At 33.2% G+C, this 20,647-nt stretch overlaps 1 protein-coding gene across 1 annotated transcript; it reads left to right on the plus strand.

Annotated features, from left to right (window-relative positions):
- The first annotated feature begins 11,608 nt into the window (after positions 1 to 11,608).
- LOC133818968 (pirin-like protein) lies at positions 11,609 to 14,078 on the plus strand. Its single transcript, XM_062252102.1, has 7 exons — positions 11,609 to 11,903; positions 12,098 to 12,147; positions 12,237 to 12,275; positions 12,390 to 12,418; positions 12,518 to 12,580; positions 12,710 to 12,813; positions 13,155 to 14,078. The coding sequence occupies exons 1-7, from the start codon at positions 11,650 to 11,652 to the stop codon at positions 13,636 to 13,638; spliced, it is 1,023 nt and encodes a 340-aa protein (XP_062108086.1). The 5' UTR covers positions 11,609 to 11,649; the 3' UTR covers positions 13,639 to 14,078.
- The last annotated feature ends 6,569 nt before the right edge of the window (positions 14,079 to 20,647 follow it).

The raw sequence follows: 20,647 nt of genomic DNA on the forward strand, positions 1-20,647 counted from the left end.
AAAAGAAAGAAAGAAAGAAGAGAAAAGAAAGAGAGGGAAAGCTGAAGGGTTGGCTTTGAAGATTTGGTTTGTGGTTCTCCCACCCTTTGTCTTTGATTTTTCTTGAGGTGAAGCTCAGTGGTAAGCTAGGGTTGTGGATTGGCAAGGGATTAGCAAGATCAAATCAGAGATTTGAGGTAAGTTCTTGAGGTTTTCGGTTTTAGGGTTTTGCTGGTTTTGAACTGTGTTTTTGAGCTAAATGGATGGGGTTTTTGGGGAAAACAGGTCAAGGTTGTGAAGGTGCAAGCCAAGGAGGGCTAGGGTTCAGTTCAAGGTCGAAATTCCACCCACGGTATGATTTCTAAGACCCTATCCTTGTTGTTTGAATGATTTTTCTGGTTTTTGGGGTTCATTGGGTTAGATTTTGAGTTGTGGGTTGCTTGAACTTGGGATTGAGTTCTTGGGGTGCTTGGGATGAGTGTGTGGTGTATATATGTTTGTTTTTGGGCTTGGGAAAGAGTTGGACAAGTTTGGGTTCGAAATGGGGGAAGAAAATCGCAAGATGCGATTTTTGGTTTTGGTCTGCTGCAACTAGCGCTACAGCGCTAGGCAGGGGGCGCTGTAGCGCTAGCCCCTGTCTGGTGAGGGTGGTTCTGCTTGTAGCGCTACAGCGCTACCTTTTGAGCGCTGTAGCGCTGCACTGTTCACAGAGGGGATTTTTGGGCTTTTGTGAAGGGATTTTGACCTAGGGTTCGGGGCTCGATTCTGCCACTTTGTTTAGGGGATCTAGGACTTCCCGGGGGCTCGGGATTAGTCCCGAGGCTAGGTTTTGGACTTGAGGATTGGTGATGACTTTGACTTGTGGATTTTTCTTAAGTAAGTGCTAGGGCTCGGGTAAGATCGTGCTCAAGGAGTCAGGTTGATCAAGGCTACTTAATCTAAAGGTAAGAAAACCGTAACACCCGAGAATAGGGCATGGCCCCAGATTGTATTATTGTGTAAACGTTTAACCCCAAATGATTCATGATGCGTGTGAATGATTATTTCGAATGTACTATATATGTGATTATGATGAAATGAACGGCATGGGCCGAGTGCGGCATAGGCCGGGTGCGGCCGTGGGGCCGAAAGTAACACACAGCACATGGGATGCTTATATTTAGGGTGGGACCCAAGGGATACATGAGTTATCCTCGCGGTGAAAACCGAAACCCCAGGCTTTGGTAAGGCCTCAGGGGCGGCTTGGCCGTACTTGTTTATTATGATGGTTTTCCTATGTATCAGTGATTTATGCCAGTTATTTGATTTGCATATGTTATGTACTATTTGGGTTTTCTTGCTGGGCTTCGGCTCACGGGTGCTCCGTGTGGCAGGTAAAAGCAAGGAGTCAGTCAACCGGCCATGAGTATGGAGAGCGTGGGGGCGGCGCGTACATGTTCAGCCTGCCCGACTGCTTTGGTTGGGGGCATTTTGTATATGGCTGTAATAAATCATTCTTTTGATAACTGATCAAGTGTAAATCTATTTTTGAGTTGTAAATATTTTGTAAACCTTATTTTGGGATCCCAGATGTTTTATATTTAACGTTTTAATGAAGTTAAACATTTTCAAAGAGTACAGCCTTAAATTCTGATTTATCCACACTTTTGGTTTTAGAAACCACTTAGAGTCAGTCAAAAGCACGATTTCTAATTTAAACTCACTAAGTAACGGCTCTAAGGTAGTAGGGCGTTACAATGAGATAAATGAGGTTTCAACATAATTTTGAGCTAATATTCTCCATGTGTGTGTGCATGTTGTCTCATGTGAGCTAATTAGCTCACTCCCTCAGTAAACATTAATTTTTTATTTAAAACGTTGCTGTTGTTGTTTTTTTAACCAATACCCTTTTCTTGATAAACACTTTGGGTTTTCCTGGAAGCAAACCAGCAGTAGCTTTCACTCTTTGTCAGAGATGTAGTCATCATCTTTAGTCAGAAAAGCCAAATGAGAAGGAGAAAACTACTAAATGGATCAAAAGATAGCTCTTCCCATTGCATCCAACAAAGGTAGTCTTTTCTGATGAGAAGAAATAAGAGTCCAAACCAGTAAACAAAATTGGAAACCATACAATTAGAAGATTTGCTTCAAAAGACACATTAAACACCACAAAATTGAAGAAGAAAAAATGAAAGGTATGTAGAGAAAAACAATGATCATTTCTGGAAAATACTAAATCAAATCATTCAAACTCCAATGAATTTTCTATGATGAGCATAAGTTTGTGAACTAAGAGCTTTAGTAAGCAAGTCAAGGAGTTGGGCTTCTATGGAAACATGTGACAAAACAATTACTTTGGATTCAACCAAGTCTCGAATAGACTGATACCGAATATCAATATGTTTTGTTCTTGAATGTTGCACAGGATTCTTAGAGATATTAATTGCACTTGTGTTATCACGGTAGATAGTTAAAGTTTCTTGAGGAAAACCGTAGTCACTAAGCATTTTGTTCATCCAAAGTAATTGAGTACAGCAGCTACCAACTGCTATATATTTTGCCTCAGCAGTAGACAAGGAAATATAATTTTATTTTTTACTTAACCAGGAGACAAGATTGTTCCCAAGATAAAAACACCCACCAGACATGCTTTTCCTATCGTCTAAACTCTCAGCCGAGTCAGAATCAATATAACCTACCAAAGACATGTTAGTGTCACACGTATACCATAGACCAAACTCTAAGGTACCAGCAACATATTTTAAGATTCATTTAACAGCAATAAGATGAGACTCAGTGGGGTTAGACTGATATCAAGCACATAGACCAACACTAAACATATATATCTGGTCGACTAGTAGTAAGATAGAGAAGACAACCTTTCATACTACAGAATAGAGGTGGATCAACATGTTTCCTAGATACATCTCACGTGAGCTTTGTAGTGGTGCCTATGGGTGTCTTAGCATGTTTAGAATTCTCTAACCCAAATTTTTTTAACATGTGTTAGAGCATACTTGGTTTGATAAAGAAAAATTCCATTTTCTAATTGACGAATTTGTAATCCTAGAAAGAAACTCAGGTCACCAATCATACTCATCTCAAACTCATTTTTCATTATGTCAGCAAATTGAGGGATTTTATTAGGGCATGTAGAACCAAAAATAATATCATCCACATAAATTTGGGCAATAAATATACCTTTGGGAAGATACTTTATAAAAAGAGTTTGATTAGCATTGCCCCTAACAAAACCATGAGTGAGAAGGTAAGAGGTGAGTTTTTCATACCATGCCCTTGGTGTTTGCTTCAGACCATACAAGGCCTTCTTAAGCTTGTACACATGATGTGGAAAATGAGGATCTGTGAATCCCTAAGGCTGCTCAACATAGACCTCCTCTTGAAGTAATTCATTCAAAAAGGAACTATTCACATCCATTTGATGAAACTTGATATGCAACTGACAAGCTATTGCAAGAAGTAATCGAATAGATTCAAGTCGAGCAACAGGTGCAAAGGTTTCTTCAAAATCAACGCCTTCCTATTTGTATCCTTGAGCAACAAGATGGGCTTTTTTTTTAGTCACAGTTCCAAATTCATCTGATTTTTTCTTGAATATCCATTTTGTACCTACAATATTCTTCCCTTCAGGTCTATCCACCAAATCCCATACTCCATTGCTTTGAAACTGCAATAATTCTTCTTGCATTGCAGCAACCCAATGCTTGTCAGACAGAGCTTGTTTAACGTCCTTTGGTTCAAAGTTAGACAGATAACATAAGTGGGAAATTTCATTAGCAACCTTTCTCCTGGTGACCATAGTTGCATTTGGATCACTAATGACAACAGTAGAAGGGTGTGCTTTTTTGATCCACGATGGAGGCCCTTTTTATATAACTTGGCTGGAGAAAGTTGATGAGAAGACTCTACTGGTTGTTCGAACCTAGGACTGTCAACAACCACATATTCAGATTCATCAGATGACTATGTATGTTTAGTAGAGGATGAAGTGGAAAGGGAACTTGAAATATAAGGCATGGGAACTTGTTGTGTGTGAGGTACCAAGGCAGGTACTGAACTATCCTCATCATTATCATAGTCATCTGAACAATCTTCTGTATCATCAAAGCGAACATTGATAGACTTCATGACAGTGTTAGTTCTTTTATTGAAAACTCGATAAACACAACTGTTAGGAGAATAGCCTAGAAGCATACCTTTGTCACTCTTAGAGTTGAATTTTCCAAGATAATCTCTATCATTCAGAATATAGCACGTGCAGCCAAAAATACTAAGATAATTTAGATTAGGAGTTTTACCTTTCCACAATTCATAAACTGTTTGAGTAGTACCAGTTTTGAGGTTCACGCGATTACTAATGTAACAGGCAGTGTTAATAGCTTCTGCCCAAAATCTTTGTGAGATTCCCTTGGCATTCAACATAACTCTGGCCATTTCTTGTAGTGTTTTGTTCTTACGCTCCACAACTCCATTTTGCTGAGGATTTTTTGGTACATAAAATTCATAAGCAATCCCCATATGATCACAAAACTCAGATAATAAGGCATTCTCAAACTCTTTACCATGGTCGCTTCAGATTCTAAACACTTTAGATATCTTTAGAGCCTTCTCATTTTTAAGTCTGAAAAATAAAGCAGAGAACACTCCAAAAGTATCTGACTTCTCTCGAGTGTAGTCATCCACACATACCATAACATACCTTTTACCATTAAGACTTTTTGTCTGCATGGAGCCCATCAAGTCAATGTGCAACGGTTCAAGAGCTCTAGTTGTTAGAAGCATCTTAATGGGTGGATGAACATATCTTACTTGTTTACTTGCTGACAGGGACCACACACTCTTTCTCTACTAACTTTCAACTTAGGTACTCCTCTTACAGCCTTGAGATTAATCAACCTTTTTAAATCTCTATAATTCAAATGACCCAGTCTATAATGCCATAAGTCAGACTTGTCTAATAAAACTCTTGTGCACATTTCATTATTGTTTAGCATATAACAATTATCACTAAACCTTATTCCAGACAGAATAGAACACCCATCAGCTGAATTAACTAGGCACATTGACTTAGAGAAACTTACAGTGTAGTGATCATCACATAACTAACTTATGCTTAAAAGATTTGCTTTCAATCCCTTAACATAACCATAGATAGATTTTTCAACACAAGATCTCCTCTTCCAAGAATCACTCCCTTGTTTCTGTCTCCAAATGTGGCCATCCCTTCAGTACTCTTGTTGACGCAGTTTTTCACCGACAGTGAATTAAGAAAATAACAAGGTTGAATTAGTGCTTGATGATAAACCAAAATAAGAAATAAACTCTCAAGAGCACTGATCTTTTTACTTGGTTCAGTTGTTAAAATCCCCCTAGTCCACGAGTCTATATTATTACTGCTTTTCTTAATCTATTTTTGCAGAGTTTCAGATTTACAGAATAAATCCTCCATCTTCCTGTCCAATATTCTCAGTATTTAAAGAGAAATTCCTTGGACAGGTTTGGATAACTGCATGAGTCAATCGCGGATTTACATATTTATTACATTTAATATGAAATATTCCCATTTATACTAGGATGTGATCTGATCACGAAATAAATGGTCTCCTAATATCTGGGACATTAAATATCACAGGTTGGTCATAAATGATCGTATAAAGTATTTGGGTCTTCGGGAATCTGCGAATAGGCCATATTTGCAAGTCACCATGGGCTGGATATGCCTTCGAGCTTGTACTATGGAGGCGATGCCTTATAAATATTATAAGCTCGCACTTCTCAACTTATGCATCCCTAACTCATATAACCATCATAAACATCGTGCTATCTACGTTGATAATAAATGGACTCCTTGGCTATTTCTTCCATGCATTTATTTGCCAGTTGTACACGAGCTGAGTGAAAGACTCGTGCTGAAATTAGGGTACACGACTCTCTTTGTAATTGTTCAACAATTGTTTGTTGCCAATCATATGTTTGGAACAGCCACTGTCAAAGTACCACTGATCATCCTTAAAGGCAAAGAGAGATGAATGAGCCACTAGTACAGAAACACCTTTTTCTTCTTGAGAGCTACCACTTAACTTTGGCCTCCAAACCTCCTTAGAATCCTTACGTTCAATGAGAGATGTCCTAGTTGTATCTGCTTGTTTTCCTACCAAGTTCTTGAGATAAGAGTGAAGTAGATAACATCTGGGTCTGATATGGCCACATTGATTACAAAAATGACAAATGGGAGCAAACTTCTGCTTCTTTTCACTTGAAAGTTTTCTGCTGTTAGACCCATCTCTGTTATTGTCAGGTGCATCAGTGATAATGTTTGTTTTATCTGTAACAGATGAAACCAGAGATCCACCATTCAATGACCATGACCCATCAATGGTAAGATTTTCTCCCTTTTTGTACAGAAGCTTGTATCCTATAGATGTCCTATCTCCATAAGGTTTCTGAACATGAAGTTGATGATTCAATGCTGCAGTTCTAGGCGGTATTAACTCCAAGGCTTGTTTGGCACGAACTAGATCAGCTTGAGTAGCATACAACTTTTCCTCTTTCTTTTCTAATTCTTCAGTCGGGTATTTTACATCAGCTTCAAGCTTTTTGTTGGCAACTTTAAGACAAGTATTTCATTCTTTGAGAACTTTTACTTTTTGAACCATGGTCAGCCATTGTTGATACATTTGCTCATAAGCAGTCTAATGATCAAGACTTTCAGATTTAGAGCAGCTTCTCTCATTGTCCCCTACTTCATTTTCAACTGTATATTCTTTGGAAAGAAACGCAATAATATTCTTTTCTTGATCAGAATTCTCACTGCAACTACCATCTTTTTCTTCTTCACTATCACTCCAAGTTGTTACAAGAGCCTTTTTCTTTTTCCGAGTGGTTGCACATTCAGCCTGAATATGTCTGAACCCATCACATTCTCTACACTGAATTCCTCTATTCTTTTGGTCTTGTGTCTAACTTGTTCTCTGATTAGTAGGAAAATTCTTCTTGAAGGGAGTTTCTTTGTTGCTAAAGTTGTTCTTTCTCATATTCTTCCTTAAAAACATAGCATAATTCCCGGTTAGGAAAGCAACTTTCTCTTTTGTTAAAGCTTCAAACATTTCACCTTTTTTGTCAAGAGTTTCTTTTGGAACAAAAGCCAAACTTTCCCCATTCTTCTCAGTTTCCTTGTCTTTCACTTTCTTTCCTTTATTCCATCTTTTGAGGGTTAATTCATAATTCTGTAGAGATCCAATCAATTCATCCAGGTCCATATCCTCAACATCATGCACTTCATCAATAGATGTGAACTTGGCTTTGAATCTCCTCAGAAGAGACCCAAGAACCTTCCTAACTAACTTATCGTTTGAGTAAGTCTCTCCCAAGGCATATGACCTATTAGAAATATCACACAACTTTGCATGAAAATCTGCAATAGAATCTTCTTCTTCCATGGTCGGTTTTTCAAATTCTCTACCCAGAGACCTCAGTCTTGATTTCTTGACAGCAGAAGTACCCTCATTCTTGGTCTTCAACTTATCCCATGCTTCTTTAGCAATCTCACAGTTTGCAACCACTTTCATCTGATTAGTGGAAACAACATTGAAGATAGCATCAAGAGCTCTTGAATTAAAATTTTCCTTTTCAATTTCATTAGTCGTCCACTTGCTCGTTGCCTTAGCTTTTTCAACATCCCCTACATTCTCAGTTGGGGTTTTCCATCCATCAGATACTTCCATCCAGACCCGTTCATCTACAGATTTAAGATACACCCTCATCTTTTTTTTTTCCAGTAAGGGTAGTTAGCCCCTTCAAGCATTGGAGATCTGGTGGTTGATCCACCTTCTCTAAACATATCGATGACTGTCAACACAACAAAAGTTAAACAAAACTCTCGTAGATGACACTAGGAGAGGGTGAGATGGGTCAGTAAAAAAACAAACAATTACCAATCGAACAATACAAAGGCAACCAAATCACACATACAAAAACAACCAGGAAACAGTAATCAAGAATTACACATCTGCTCTGATACCAAAATGAAAGTGATTTACTACCTTAGTATTGTGAACTTAATGAATTAGTAATTCAAGATTCAATGGAAGCTTAATGAACTTGTAAAAAGAATCACACAAAGAAATTTTTTACAAGATTCACCACCACACAAAGTAATGGCTAATCCTTCTAGTCCAGAGAAAGAAATCCACTAAGATAAAAAATGCAAGTTCTACCAAGTATCTCTGATTTTACATTAACAACAAGAAAATCTTCTATACTTGTCTTTCTTGCAAATTTCCTTAGATTGAATACTTCAAGTCTTCTCACTAGAACTTTCACAGATCTGATCTTCTTTCAATACTTCGTCTGAAGAACACTACTATCTGCCATGCATGAACCTTCTTTGAAGCTCAGAGTTCTTCAACCTGTCAAAACAACAAACCACAAAGAAACCAAAACTACAAACCTTAGCATAGCTAAGTTTCTCACAAGAACATCAATAATGGTTCTAACTGACTCACCGAATCAAGACCACACATATATCTTCATAGACCTCACTATAACATAAAACTATTAGGAATTTTAACACAGCATGAAAACCCCAAAACAAAAATAAAGTCAATTAACCATAGCAGAAATTTTAATACATGTCACGTAAACAACAAAAAGACGTTAGGATTATACCAAACTTCCAGATGCAACTGGTAAAACAATAGATGAATCATAATATTGCCAAAATACAAACAACATAAAATATGGCACTTACAACTAAGAAGCACTATTCATTAAACTATAAATATTTTATTAATTTTTTATAAACTTTTGTATATATATATATATGTATGATATTATAATATTTCATTATTTTGTTTTTCAAAATAAATAAAATATATTTTAAAATATAATAATTAAATAATATAGAGAGAAAAAAATTGATGTATGTTGTAATGTAAAAATTTAAGGTAATATATAAAAATATTTATTTATATTTTGAAGTATAGAAACATCATTAAAAAAGTTCTTAGGATTTTGAACTATTCCTTGGGTTGATATTTGATCATACATGGCTTAGTAGTCATGCTGAGATAAGATAAAAGATGTACGATATCAATTTGTTGACTTCAGCTTCTCATGACCAATTTTTCCTAATTTGGGAGCTCAATAATACTAGGAAACTTTTTTTTACTTGATACTTTTGCGAAGTCTTCTGTTTATGGATTACATTTTCACACATTTAGAAATCATATCCATACAAAATAGGAGAACAGCAAATATTAAACCTTTTAAAAGCAAATCGTGGTAGTTTGTATGTTTGGTTCGGGAAATACAAAATAAATAATTCAAAAACACTATATATTGTTTTAGGAAAACAAATACTAATGTTGGTATAATATTCTTGTAGTACATCTTTGAATTTTAGAGTACCTGGTCTTATTCTACGATTTGTAAGCTAGCCAGGGCAAAGACAAAAAAAAAAAAAAAAAAAGACAAAACCAATTATAAAGTAATTATATTGTCCATCTTAAAAATATATGTATATATATAATCAACCAATTATTAGCAAGCTAAATAATTCTTTGTTATAAATAATTCTTTGTTTTATATAATAACAATACTTTCACTTTTTTTTCCCTGAACAGTGTGAAAAGAGAGAATTATAAACAATTATCTTTACATTCATCCATATATTATACATGCTAGAAACCACATGGCTGGCAGGTGTCTATATTCTCACATTTTAAAAAATAAATAAAAGAAAAAAAAAGTTTATATTACATGGATATGTGATTTACTAAAGTAAATAATAAAACAACTTAATTTTCTCTTTGTACGCCCTGGTTTTCCCACGGGCTTATTAGCAGGTCGAGTCTCGGACTAATCATGGTTTAGTCGGAGGACTTCCCCAGGGCGGAGATCCTGTTTCCAGATCGTACCTTCTTAGCTCGAGGGATCCTCAAAGGCTCGCCAAGGGCCCCCAAGACCGGAGGAAGGCATCAGAAGACCTGAAGGCTGAAGGTCGGTTCAAGGAAGCAGCTCGTTGTACGAGCTGGCCATGGATCTCTGACCCTTTGTAAAGTCAATACACGCAAGATAAACGTGCATATATCTGACATCATGTGTCCGATATCCCCCTGACTTCTCGGACACGCAGCAGGAACGTGCGCATTCAGACACCCACGGTTGGGTTGGGCCGTGCGGCCCATTATCTCCTTACATACTGATTAGACCACACTTATGTGTCAGGTTTAGGAATTAATCATAATTGTCACAGAGTTGATATGACAAATGGTAAGGTCACGGGATGACCTCCCTACCAACTTCCAGGTGCCTTCTCCTATAAATATGGGGACCCTGGGAGTTGATAGGGGGTTGGGAAAAATAGTCTCTGAAGAGTCATATACTTTGTAAACCAAATACCCAGAATATATGAATAATATTGACTAGTGGAGTAGAAGGATTTTAACTTTTGAACCACTTAAAAAACGTGTCTGGAGTCACCTAGTTCATTCTCTAAGATTTCATATCTGTGACGGTTCTATTTTCAGTATTAATCCCTTTCTATTTTTCTCTTAATTACCTATTGGCGAAGAACCGCATCAACAATCTTAAAGAAAAAAAAAAGCTAAATTATTCTAATTTTTTTAATTTCATAGAAAACAGCACGAATTTTAATTTGGAAAATATATTATTTTTTTCATTTCTCCTAACCCTGAGGCATTAAGGCAAGTAAATAATAGTTCACCCAAACTTAACGTGAGGAAATGGGAAAATCCTCCATTCTTACAGATATGGAATTGACTGTCAAATCCAAATTCCTTAATCTACGGAGAATTATCTACCAATTAAGATACCTGATATAGCAGTTTTAAAAAAATTATTCCCAATAAATTAAATAATCACCTTATCTCTCTATTTATTTATATTTATGTCAATTCAATTAGTGTATTAATTATTATAGAAAGTTATAAACCCTAGATCATCCATAGGTAAGATAGATGTAAGATAGATGTAAGAAAGAGGTAAGAGAGATTTTTTTTCTTTTTCTTTTTTTCTTTCTGAAGTGTCAGAATTAAGACATATTTTTTACTGAAAATTTAAATTGGTCAATAAAAATCGAAGCTGATATTGTCCCTCTTCTCTTACCATAATAAATAAAGCTGAGGTCAAATCTAATCAAATTCGATAAAAAGAAAAAAAAAATTATTATCTTATTGGAAGAAACATTGCCAAAAGGAGGGCGCTTAAAGGTGTGAATGCTTTTTGGAGCTCAAAAGATTAAAAAAATAATAATAAAAACTATTTTGACTTGCAAAAAGATTTTTTCCTTAAAAATAAATAAATAAAAAAGCTAAGATTTTTTCTTTAAAAAAAAAAGAAAAAGGAAAAAATAGCTTGAATCAGTATCTCATCACGATGACAAAAGCTTTACGTCATGATTATTATCATCATTTGGCCAAGAAAGGCAAAGGACCCCACGAAAAATTTCCCCACGCTTCTAACACCCTCGTGTCAATATCAATTCAACCAACTAATCCTAAAGCCTCCTTTCTATTCTTCATATTCAAATTCTTCTATTATTTTTATTGTCTTCCACAACTTGTTATATGTATAAATAGAGGAACTTCATTGAAACACAACATCCAACCAAAACAATTATATATATATATATATACACACAACAAGTTTATGAGAGCAATAACACAAGTTATTATTTTTCTTCTTATGTTAAGTTTGACACAAAAGTTATTTTTCGGCTTGATAGTGAAATCAACAAGATCTTTTCCACCCAACAAAACCAAAGTCCCTTCCTTCATCAGAAATACCATGTCTGAATCAGATCACACCCCTCAATTCAACCGACCCAGATTGGTAGCCAAGAAAGTTTTGGCCAAGCTTCAACATGAAGGAGATGGAGCTGTTGTTAGAAGAGGCATTGGGAGGTGAATTCTCATATGGGTCTTGCAATTTTTTTTATTTTTTTAACATCAATGGGTTCATAAGTTTTCTTTCTTTCTTTTTTTTTTCTGGGTGATTTGGGGAACAATATCTTTCATTTTGTTTAATGCGTTGTTTTCGTTTTAACTTCTTTTCTACTGGTTTATTGATTTGGTTTGTGGGTTCTTTGACTTTTCAGGAATGAGTTAAGGAATTTGGATCCTTTTCTCATGCTGGATGATTTTTCAGGTACAGCTTAGCTTTAATCTTTATTATTATTATTATACATTTGGATTTTATGTTACTGTATTAATGTTAATGGCATGTTAATCTTGCAGTGAGTCCACCTGCTGGGTTTCCTGACCATCCACACAGAGGTTTTTTTTTCATTAATGCTCTAATAGTATATACCAATTCTGATACTTGGCTTTGTTTTTATCTGTTTTATATGCTTTAATTTTCTTATATTTTGATGTGGACTTGTCTTTCAGGTTTTGAGACGGTTACATATATGTTACAGGTAAAAAAACACCTTCCTTTCAATAGATATTTTGACAAAAAGAAGGCTGAATGGTTACTTAGTATCTTTTTTGTTAATTATTTTTAATGGAAATTTCAGGGAGCTATAACTCACCAAGACTTTTCTGGACATAAGGGCACAATCAGAACAGGGGATGTCCAGGTAAATAGTGAATTATTATCTATTTTAGCCCAAACAAAAGACTTTTGACTCGTACAAATGTTGAATGAACTATCAACAGAATTGAGAAATAAGTTTTTGACTTCTTATAATTTTTTTTTCTGGGGGCAGTGGATGACAGCAGGTAGAGGTATAATCCACTCTGAAATGCCAGCAGGAGAAGGGCCTCAAATGGGCTTGCAGCTATGGATCAATCTGTCCTCAAACGACAAAATGTAAAGACAATTTTCTATGTCTCTCTTTACCATAAGAGACAAAAATGACATCTTATAAATTATTTGACAAATTTTGACCAATTCTCTATATTTTTTTTCTATCCAAATATCCCCCTATTTTTCCCCTGTAGAACAGAAATCTGGACTCAGCAAATTGCATATTGACATCCCATAAATGCTTTCACATTGCCTATTATAAGTACAATCTTTTTCAATCCAAATATGCCCATTTTTAAAATTCAATACAGTAGCCAATATCTCCCTTTTCTGTCTTGAGAAACCCAAAAAGAAATCTCATAAATGATTTGACTAACTTTTACCATCTCATTGTTTGAATTCAGGATGGAGCCAAGATATCAAGAACTCACAAGTGATGACATACCAAGTACAGAGAGTGATGGAGTTGAGGTCAAAGTTATAGCAGGAGAATCAATGGGAATCAGATCCCCAGTCTATACCAAAACCCCAACAATGTACCTTGACTTCACTCTAAAACCCAGAGCCCAAATTCACCAAAACATCCCAGAAGGATGGAACTCCTTTGTGTATATTATTGAAGGAGAAGGGGCTTTTGGCTCCAAAAACTCTTCACCTGTTTCAGCTCACCATGTCCTGGTTCTGGGTCCTGGAGATGGCCTGAGTGTGTGGAATAGGTCCTCAAAGCCACTGAGGTTTGTTTTGGTTGGAGGGCAGCCTCTTAATGAGCCAGTGGTTCAGCATGGTCCATTTGTGATGAACACACAAGCTGAGATTGATCAAACCATTGAGGACTATTACTACTCCAAGAATGGATTTGAAAATGCCAAGTACTGGAAATCTCAATGAATTGGAACTTTTTTCAAACCTTCAATCCTTGGATAAAGAAAAAGCGAGAGAGAACAAAAACAAAATGAAAAAAAAGTAAAAAATAAATAAAAAGGACCCATCTTTGTCAATGTCACTATCGTCTTCCGTAAGAGCAATTGAGTAGGAAAGTGAAAAGAAACTTTATATAATTGGAGCTTAAAGTTTCTAGAAGGTTTGCTAATTGCTAAGATGGATGAAAGATGGTTTATCACTTAAGTCATTAATGTATCAACTTCTTATCTTAGATTTTTTTTTTTTTGGTGTCTTAAATTATTGTTCTTGTGGTAGTTGACGATTAGATTTTAGTCCTATCGTCTCTTGGTTGGGATTTATTTTTTGTTATTATTTTTTCTCTTTTTAATATTAGAATTAATGTTGGTGGAAATGGTAGTAAAAGTTTAACTTGTTTTTTTCTTTCATTAATTCTTCCTTGTTTAATTGAGTTGGGTTCACAATCATATCTAACACCCACAGATGACTCTCCACCTACAATTTAATTGCTAAAACCACTTCATGAGAAAGGGAGATGTGAATAAATATTAATTTTGCAGATCAAGATTTGACCCTATTTTTTAATTATTATTTGCTTTAAGTGGGAAAGATTGGTTTGGTTACAAATGGGGAACTTTGTGAGTTTCTTAGCATCATTGTGGCATTCACGTGGTCACATCATGGGGTGGAAGAGTGAATTGAGATTAAAAAAATGTATTGCCATTTCATTGCTAGTTCGTGTGAGAATGTGGTCCTCTTTATCGACACTAAAAAAGAAATAAATAAATAGTTAAAGGGGATAAGCAAAACTAGTTGGGAAGTGTTTAAATGTCAACACTTGACACGCAGTGGAAGAGTACTTTCACTTCCCATGTTTTAACCATTACTTTTCAACAAAAATGATAAACTATATATAGTACTTATTTATATAAAAAAAAAGTGAGAATAAACTATGTAAATAATGCTTAAGATTCACCTATAACACTCATCAATTGATTTGTGATCCTAGCATTATCCAAAACATATTGTCTAAAATATAGGCCATCTCTCCTTGTATTGGAACCAAAAGTAGAAGTTACCACCGAAGGCACACCTTTTATGCTTCTTTCTGAGTGGAGAAAACCTATATGGATGCCATTCATTCCACTCAAAACTAGTTGACTTGGGGTTCGATTTCATCGATGATCATAAGATTGTGTTATTATTGTCCAACACTAAACAAATGATTTCAATCCTTTTTTTCAAAGGAAACAAGTAAAATAAAGGAGGAGCACTTTTTGATATTAATTGGCATATTCTGACTTGATATATATATATATATATATATATAGTATAAGTATATAATGGGAAAACTAAGAACAAGAGAAAGGAATCTATAATAGTAGTGAGTAATCTTGAAAGTGTTTACTCAAATTGGTTTTATACATAACTCACAACTAATCTTAGCTTGAAACCAATAGCATAATTAAGGATAAAGAATATTTATTGTTTTGTTTTTTCGAAGTTTAAAAACAATGATTAATGAATCCGTGTTTTTTTCCTAAAAATTTCAGGACATGTTACAATCAATGATATGTACATTATAGTACAAAACATATTAATGATTCTCAATTCTATTATAAATTTCTAACCAGATACATTCCACCAGAAGAAATATTGTTGGTGACTGCATACAATTTATTAGGTTTGATCTTGATCTTACAATTAATGCTGATCTTACAATTTATTAGGTTTGATCTTGATCTCACAATTAATATTGACGACATATCTTTGATATAATATCGAGGGAAGGAGTATTGAACCTCTTAATAACGAAGGAGACAAAAATACCACTACCAATATGGAGGGGATGGCAACATCACTATTAATATCTAACAATCAATGAGACAACATATATATTTATATACTAGAGAGAAGCAACATGTAATGTAATGTAAGTTTGCTTAGTTTTAAAGTTGTAAACATTATTTACAATTTTAATAAAAATTGGTTCATAATTTTTTTTAAATATATATATATATAATAGAATGAATTATAGTTTTATAGTATATATAAATATTTATATCAATAATCTCTACATATATAACATCTAAAGACAACGTTGATATATATGTATATATATGGGTACATGACATATATGTAAAATACAATAATATTTAAAATAAAATTAATAATAGAAATAAAATAAGAATAGTCATAGTGTAGACAATAATATACATGCATCAACTATTTTTAGTTTCTAATGTATCTCATAATGTCCTTTGTTGAATTTGATGAAGAAAAATAGATTCAATCGCTTGATAAAAAACAAACTATCACACAAATTTAATAAAAAAAATGATAAGCATTTATTATTTTTAAATAAATATGATTTAATTATTTAAATTATCATAAAATATCTCAAAAATATCCTATTTTAATTAATTAATTTATTCATTTTTGTTTAAATATATGTTTGTTCTAGTTTTTGAATTTGACAGTAATAATAAAATATTATATATATTATATATTTAATATAATATTAAGTTTAAGTTCAATTAAATTTTATTTAAGTTATAAAATATATGGTTTTATTATTTTTAAATAATTATCATTGTAAAATATCTTATTTTAATTAGTTTAATTATTTATTTATTTATTTTAAATTTAAGTCATGTATACAATCTACTATTAAATATAAGAATATTCCGTTAAAGTTAACGAAAAAAAATCGTTAAAATTAAGAATTTTTGTTATCTTACACACTTTAATATATATATATATAGGGGAATTCTCCTATAGGAGCTTCATTTTAAGCCCTACCGGTAGGGCTCTCAGTGTTCTCAACCCGTGAACAGTTTTCGGCGCAATTTTTTCTTATGACCGTGTATATTGTAGCTATTTAGAGTATCCTGCAAATTTTCAGAAAATTCCGAATAGTTTACAATACCGAAAACTAGATTCAAACATGTTGTTGCACGCGCGACTAATTTTTTTTATGCGCGTGGAAAACAACATGTTTGAACCTAGTTTTCGGTACTGTAAACTATTCGGAATTTTCTGAAAATTTGCAGGATACTTTAAATAGCTACAATATACACGGTCATAAAAAAAGTCGCGCCGAAAACTGTTCACGGGTCGAGAAACACTGAGAGCCCTACCAGTAGGGCTTAAAGTGAAGCCCCTATAGAAGAATTTTCATATATATATATATATATATATATAGAAGAGTTATATATTACATGTAGAGTCCCTCCACTTATGCTAAGAGCACTCCCAATGAGCACTCCCAATGGATGCTCTACTCTATCCTTTAAAATACATTCCCAAAATACACATTTTTCTATTTTACATATAAGTTTTACATTATACCATACATTAGCTTCTCTATATATTTCTCTTCATCATTTAAATATTATATCTTTAAATATATTTTATTAATTAAAGTAAAATAAAATAATTAAAAAATAAATAATAAATATATATACTAAATGGGAGAAGAAAAATAATAATATTAAAATATTATATAAATGATATGTAAATGTAAATATGGATTAATTAGAGTTTGTGCATAGCTATTATAAATATATGTATAAATGAACTGATGGAAGATGTTTTTGTGAGTTTTAGCTAAATATTATAGAAAAAATGTATTACAAAATACACCACCAAAACATATTTTTTTTATAATTTACTTCAAATTTTTACATTATACTATACATCAACTTCTCTATTTTTTTTTACATTATATAAATATTATATTTTTAAAAATATTTTATTCATTTTAAGAAATAAAATAATTAAATATAATAGTATCACACTCATATATATACAAAAATTTATAAAAAAAATAAAAAAATATTTATAGCTTGATGAATATTATTTCACTACATATAGAGAAACAGTATTTATTTAGGTAAAAAAAATATAACTTTACATCACCTATTGAAAGACTATTTATAATTTTTTCTTTATATTATAAAAAATTAAACATTTTACTTCCTCCCCTAGAGTGCTCTAAGAATAGGTGGTCAAGTAGTACATTATATTTGATTGATTAATGAATCCGCGTTAAGTAGATGCATATATGCACTCTTTTAATTTGTTAGCATAGTTGAAAATTTTCAAAGTTGAACCGATATAGTTATAAAGAATCCGTGTGTATTTTTACCAGCTTTTTGTTTTTTTTGGGATGAAAAAGAAAATGTAATTTTGGCTTGTCCCCGAACATGTGTTGACTTTTTAACCTCATCCACTTCTCAAGATCAAAGAGCTAGAAAGTTGGCAGATACAGAGAATCCTTATGAAAATCACAAAAGAATCTCAAGGAATTGTTTTTAGTTCCCACTCAGCTTCTCCCAACTATTTTTTTGTTTTTCAACAACTATACATGGATGTGAAAATCAGTGGCTCGAGTTATGAACCGAATAAAAGAAAAGGAAAATACAAAGTGGAGAGTATCGAGGTTGAGTGGTAGAAGACAGTACTTGAGGGATTCCGATTTCTTTCAATTGATTTGTGTGTACTCTAGTCATCCCATTCCCACTGCTATTAGCTTCCTTGCTTGCTTAAATTATAAAACTCTTGGATTTTGTCAATTTATTATTATTATTTAGAAAAAAAAAACTAAAATCTTCACCTAAGCTTATAATATTTGAGGTACATAAAACTATTATATTAAATATAAGCATTCAAAGTAACTCGATCTCAGATTTTATTAGAACAAACTACATGTATCAACAGTTTTCAAAACGACCTTTCTAAGTAGAATAAGAGTACATTATGTTTTATTGAGTGGGAATCGTCACTATTCCTTTTAATTTGTATGCTTTGCATTTTCGACAAAAGAATCACTTCTCTTATGGATGGTAAGAATTGTAATGTCTAAATATTCTAATCTTTAGCCAAAATCTTTAAAATTCAACTTTTATTTTCCTTACTAAATTAAATTTACAGTACTTTTGAATAAATAAAATATTTATTACACTCTGATCCAAAATTATTAACCAAATAATAGAATATCATTCTTTCTTATATTGATTCCATTACTATTCTAATTACATTTATCTAATCAAAGACCACCCAACTCTTCACTGTAACCTTGTTTCCAAACAAAAACAAACAAAACGAGAGAAAAAATGGTTTGAGTATGCCATGATTATAGGAACACCATTTCGTTAAAAAAGAAAATTCTCTATACATCACAGGCTGGCAGCATATAGGATTAAGATGTCTAAATATGCAAACAAGACTTTCATAAGTTTAGAACAAACGGAAAGAGAGAAAAAAAATATAGGCAAAGCAAAGGAGTCTTGAAATTTGAAAGAAAGCAATCCTTCATTGAATGAATAAATAAATAATTATTTTTTGCACACTAATTGTTTCGTTGCAATGATGCCAATGGATTTAATCAAAAGAATAATAAATATAAGTAACGAAAATGAAAATGAAAATGGGAAAAGGAAAATGAGAATGAAAATGAAGGAATGAGAATGAGAGTATGAATGGAATAAAAATTAATATGAATACAAAAAATTGGTATTTTCAATCTTGTATTAGAATGATCTTTTCTTCTATTTTTAAATGGAATAGCAATTCCACTATAATAGTGGAAAAACCATTTCAATACTCTAAAATGCAACTAAACAAATGAATGAAATGAAAATTGATTCATTTCCATTATCCCAACCAAACATCACCTAAGAGTTTTATTTCATAGAATATTTTGTGCAACCTCATCATCATCAATCGTTACTACTATTTCCCACACTCTTGTTTATCGATATCAAGGGTGATGAATAAAAGAGTCCAAAAATTTAACTGAATAAGGGATAAAATTGGCAGTGAAAATAGCATAAATTTGGCAGAGAATGGTGTTTGGCAAAATATATATTTTCTTAAGAGTATTGCTATAACACACCACAGGACGTGACATATCGTTATTGGTGTAAATTAGTATTGGATCATGTATATTTTAACATAAATTTAATTTAATTGAAATATGTGGGACCCGATATTTACTTACACCAATAGCGGTGTACCACATCCCAGGTATTGCACACCTTATGGTGCCCTTTAACATTTCTCTTTTCTTAATATCATTGAAAAACCTAAGTTTTAGCCTATCTTTCCAGTTTTACAATCTTTATCTTGATTTATGCTTGTATATTAACTAAATAGTTATAAGAGTTGACACACAGCAATTACAAGCTTCATCTGCACTGAAAACACATTTCAGCCGACTAGTGCTTGGGTTCCCTGAACCAGGGTAAAAACTCTCACTATATTCAGAAGTCATTTTACATAAACCAGTTCAAGATTCAATATGTAAAATCTGTACAAACTATCTCAATATACAATGAAGCTATTTACCCTAATCAACCAAATCCCTTGGCTATTAATGCAAGATCCCCTTGCTTCAATGTTGAACTCCCTTCAATAATGTCTTAAACCCGAAAACCTTCGGATCTATAGCATCAAGACCCAGCTGAACTCCTTCAGCAATCACGGCTTGATTCCAATGCTTGCACAGAAAGCTTCAACCATCTTCAATGGAGTTTCTTGCTAACACCTGTAAAAATCAGTGAAAGAAGAAGAAAAGAAAACAGAGAAAAAATATCCAATCCAATCTATCGAACGAAGAGAGTTGGTTATAACTAATTAACCAGCCCAATATATATCATTGGTTGCAATTAGGTATAATCCTGAACCAACTAACAGCTGTAACTCACTAACAGCCTTGCTTTACACGCATGCTGACGTGGACTCATACTAAAAACGAATATACTCCAGACATAACAAAAGTCCATTCCAGACTCGACTGGACCTAATTTGTCATACACAAAATATTGGTCCATACATTCTCCCCCTTGAAAAATTATGGTCAATGACAAAAACAATGTAAAACAAAAGATTAACTATGCAACCGATAATAGTCTGATCAAACAGTAAAGAGAGTCTTAAACAGCCAAAATACAAACCAAATATAAAAGAGTGTGTGAAAGCAGTAAACAGAGTT

Source organism: Humulus lupulus, chromosome 2 (genome assembly GCF_963169125.1).
Source record: "Humulus lupulus chromosome 2, drHumLupu1.1, whole genome shotgun sequence".
In the NCBI taxonomy this organism is placed as follows: domain Eukaryota; kingdom Viridiplantae; phylum Streptophyta; class Magnoliopsida; order Rosales; family Cannabaceae; genus Humulus; species Humulus lupulus.

What these genes read in the sequence shown, in the direction of transcription:
- LOC133818968 (XM_062252102.1), top strand. Translation starts at nt 11,650, where the DNA reads ATGAGAGCAATAACACAAGTTATTATTTTTCTTCTTATGTTAAGTTTG. An exon ending in GTTAGAAGAGGCATTGGGAG is followed by an intron (nt 11,904 to 12,097) that starts GTGAATTCTCAT and finishes TTGACTTTTCAG; the next exon opens with GAATGAGTTAAGGAATTTGG. An exon ending in TCAGAACAGGGGATGTCCAG is followed by an intron (nt 12,581 to 12,709) that starts GTAAATAGTGAA and finishes TTCTGGGGGCAG; the next exon opens with TGGATGACAGCAGGTAGAGG.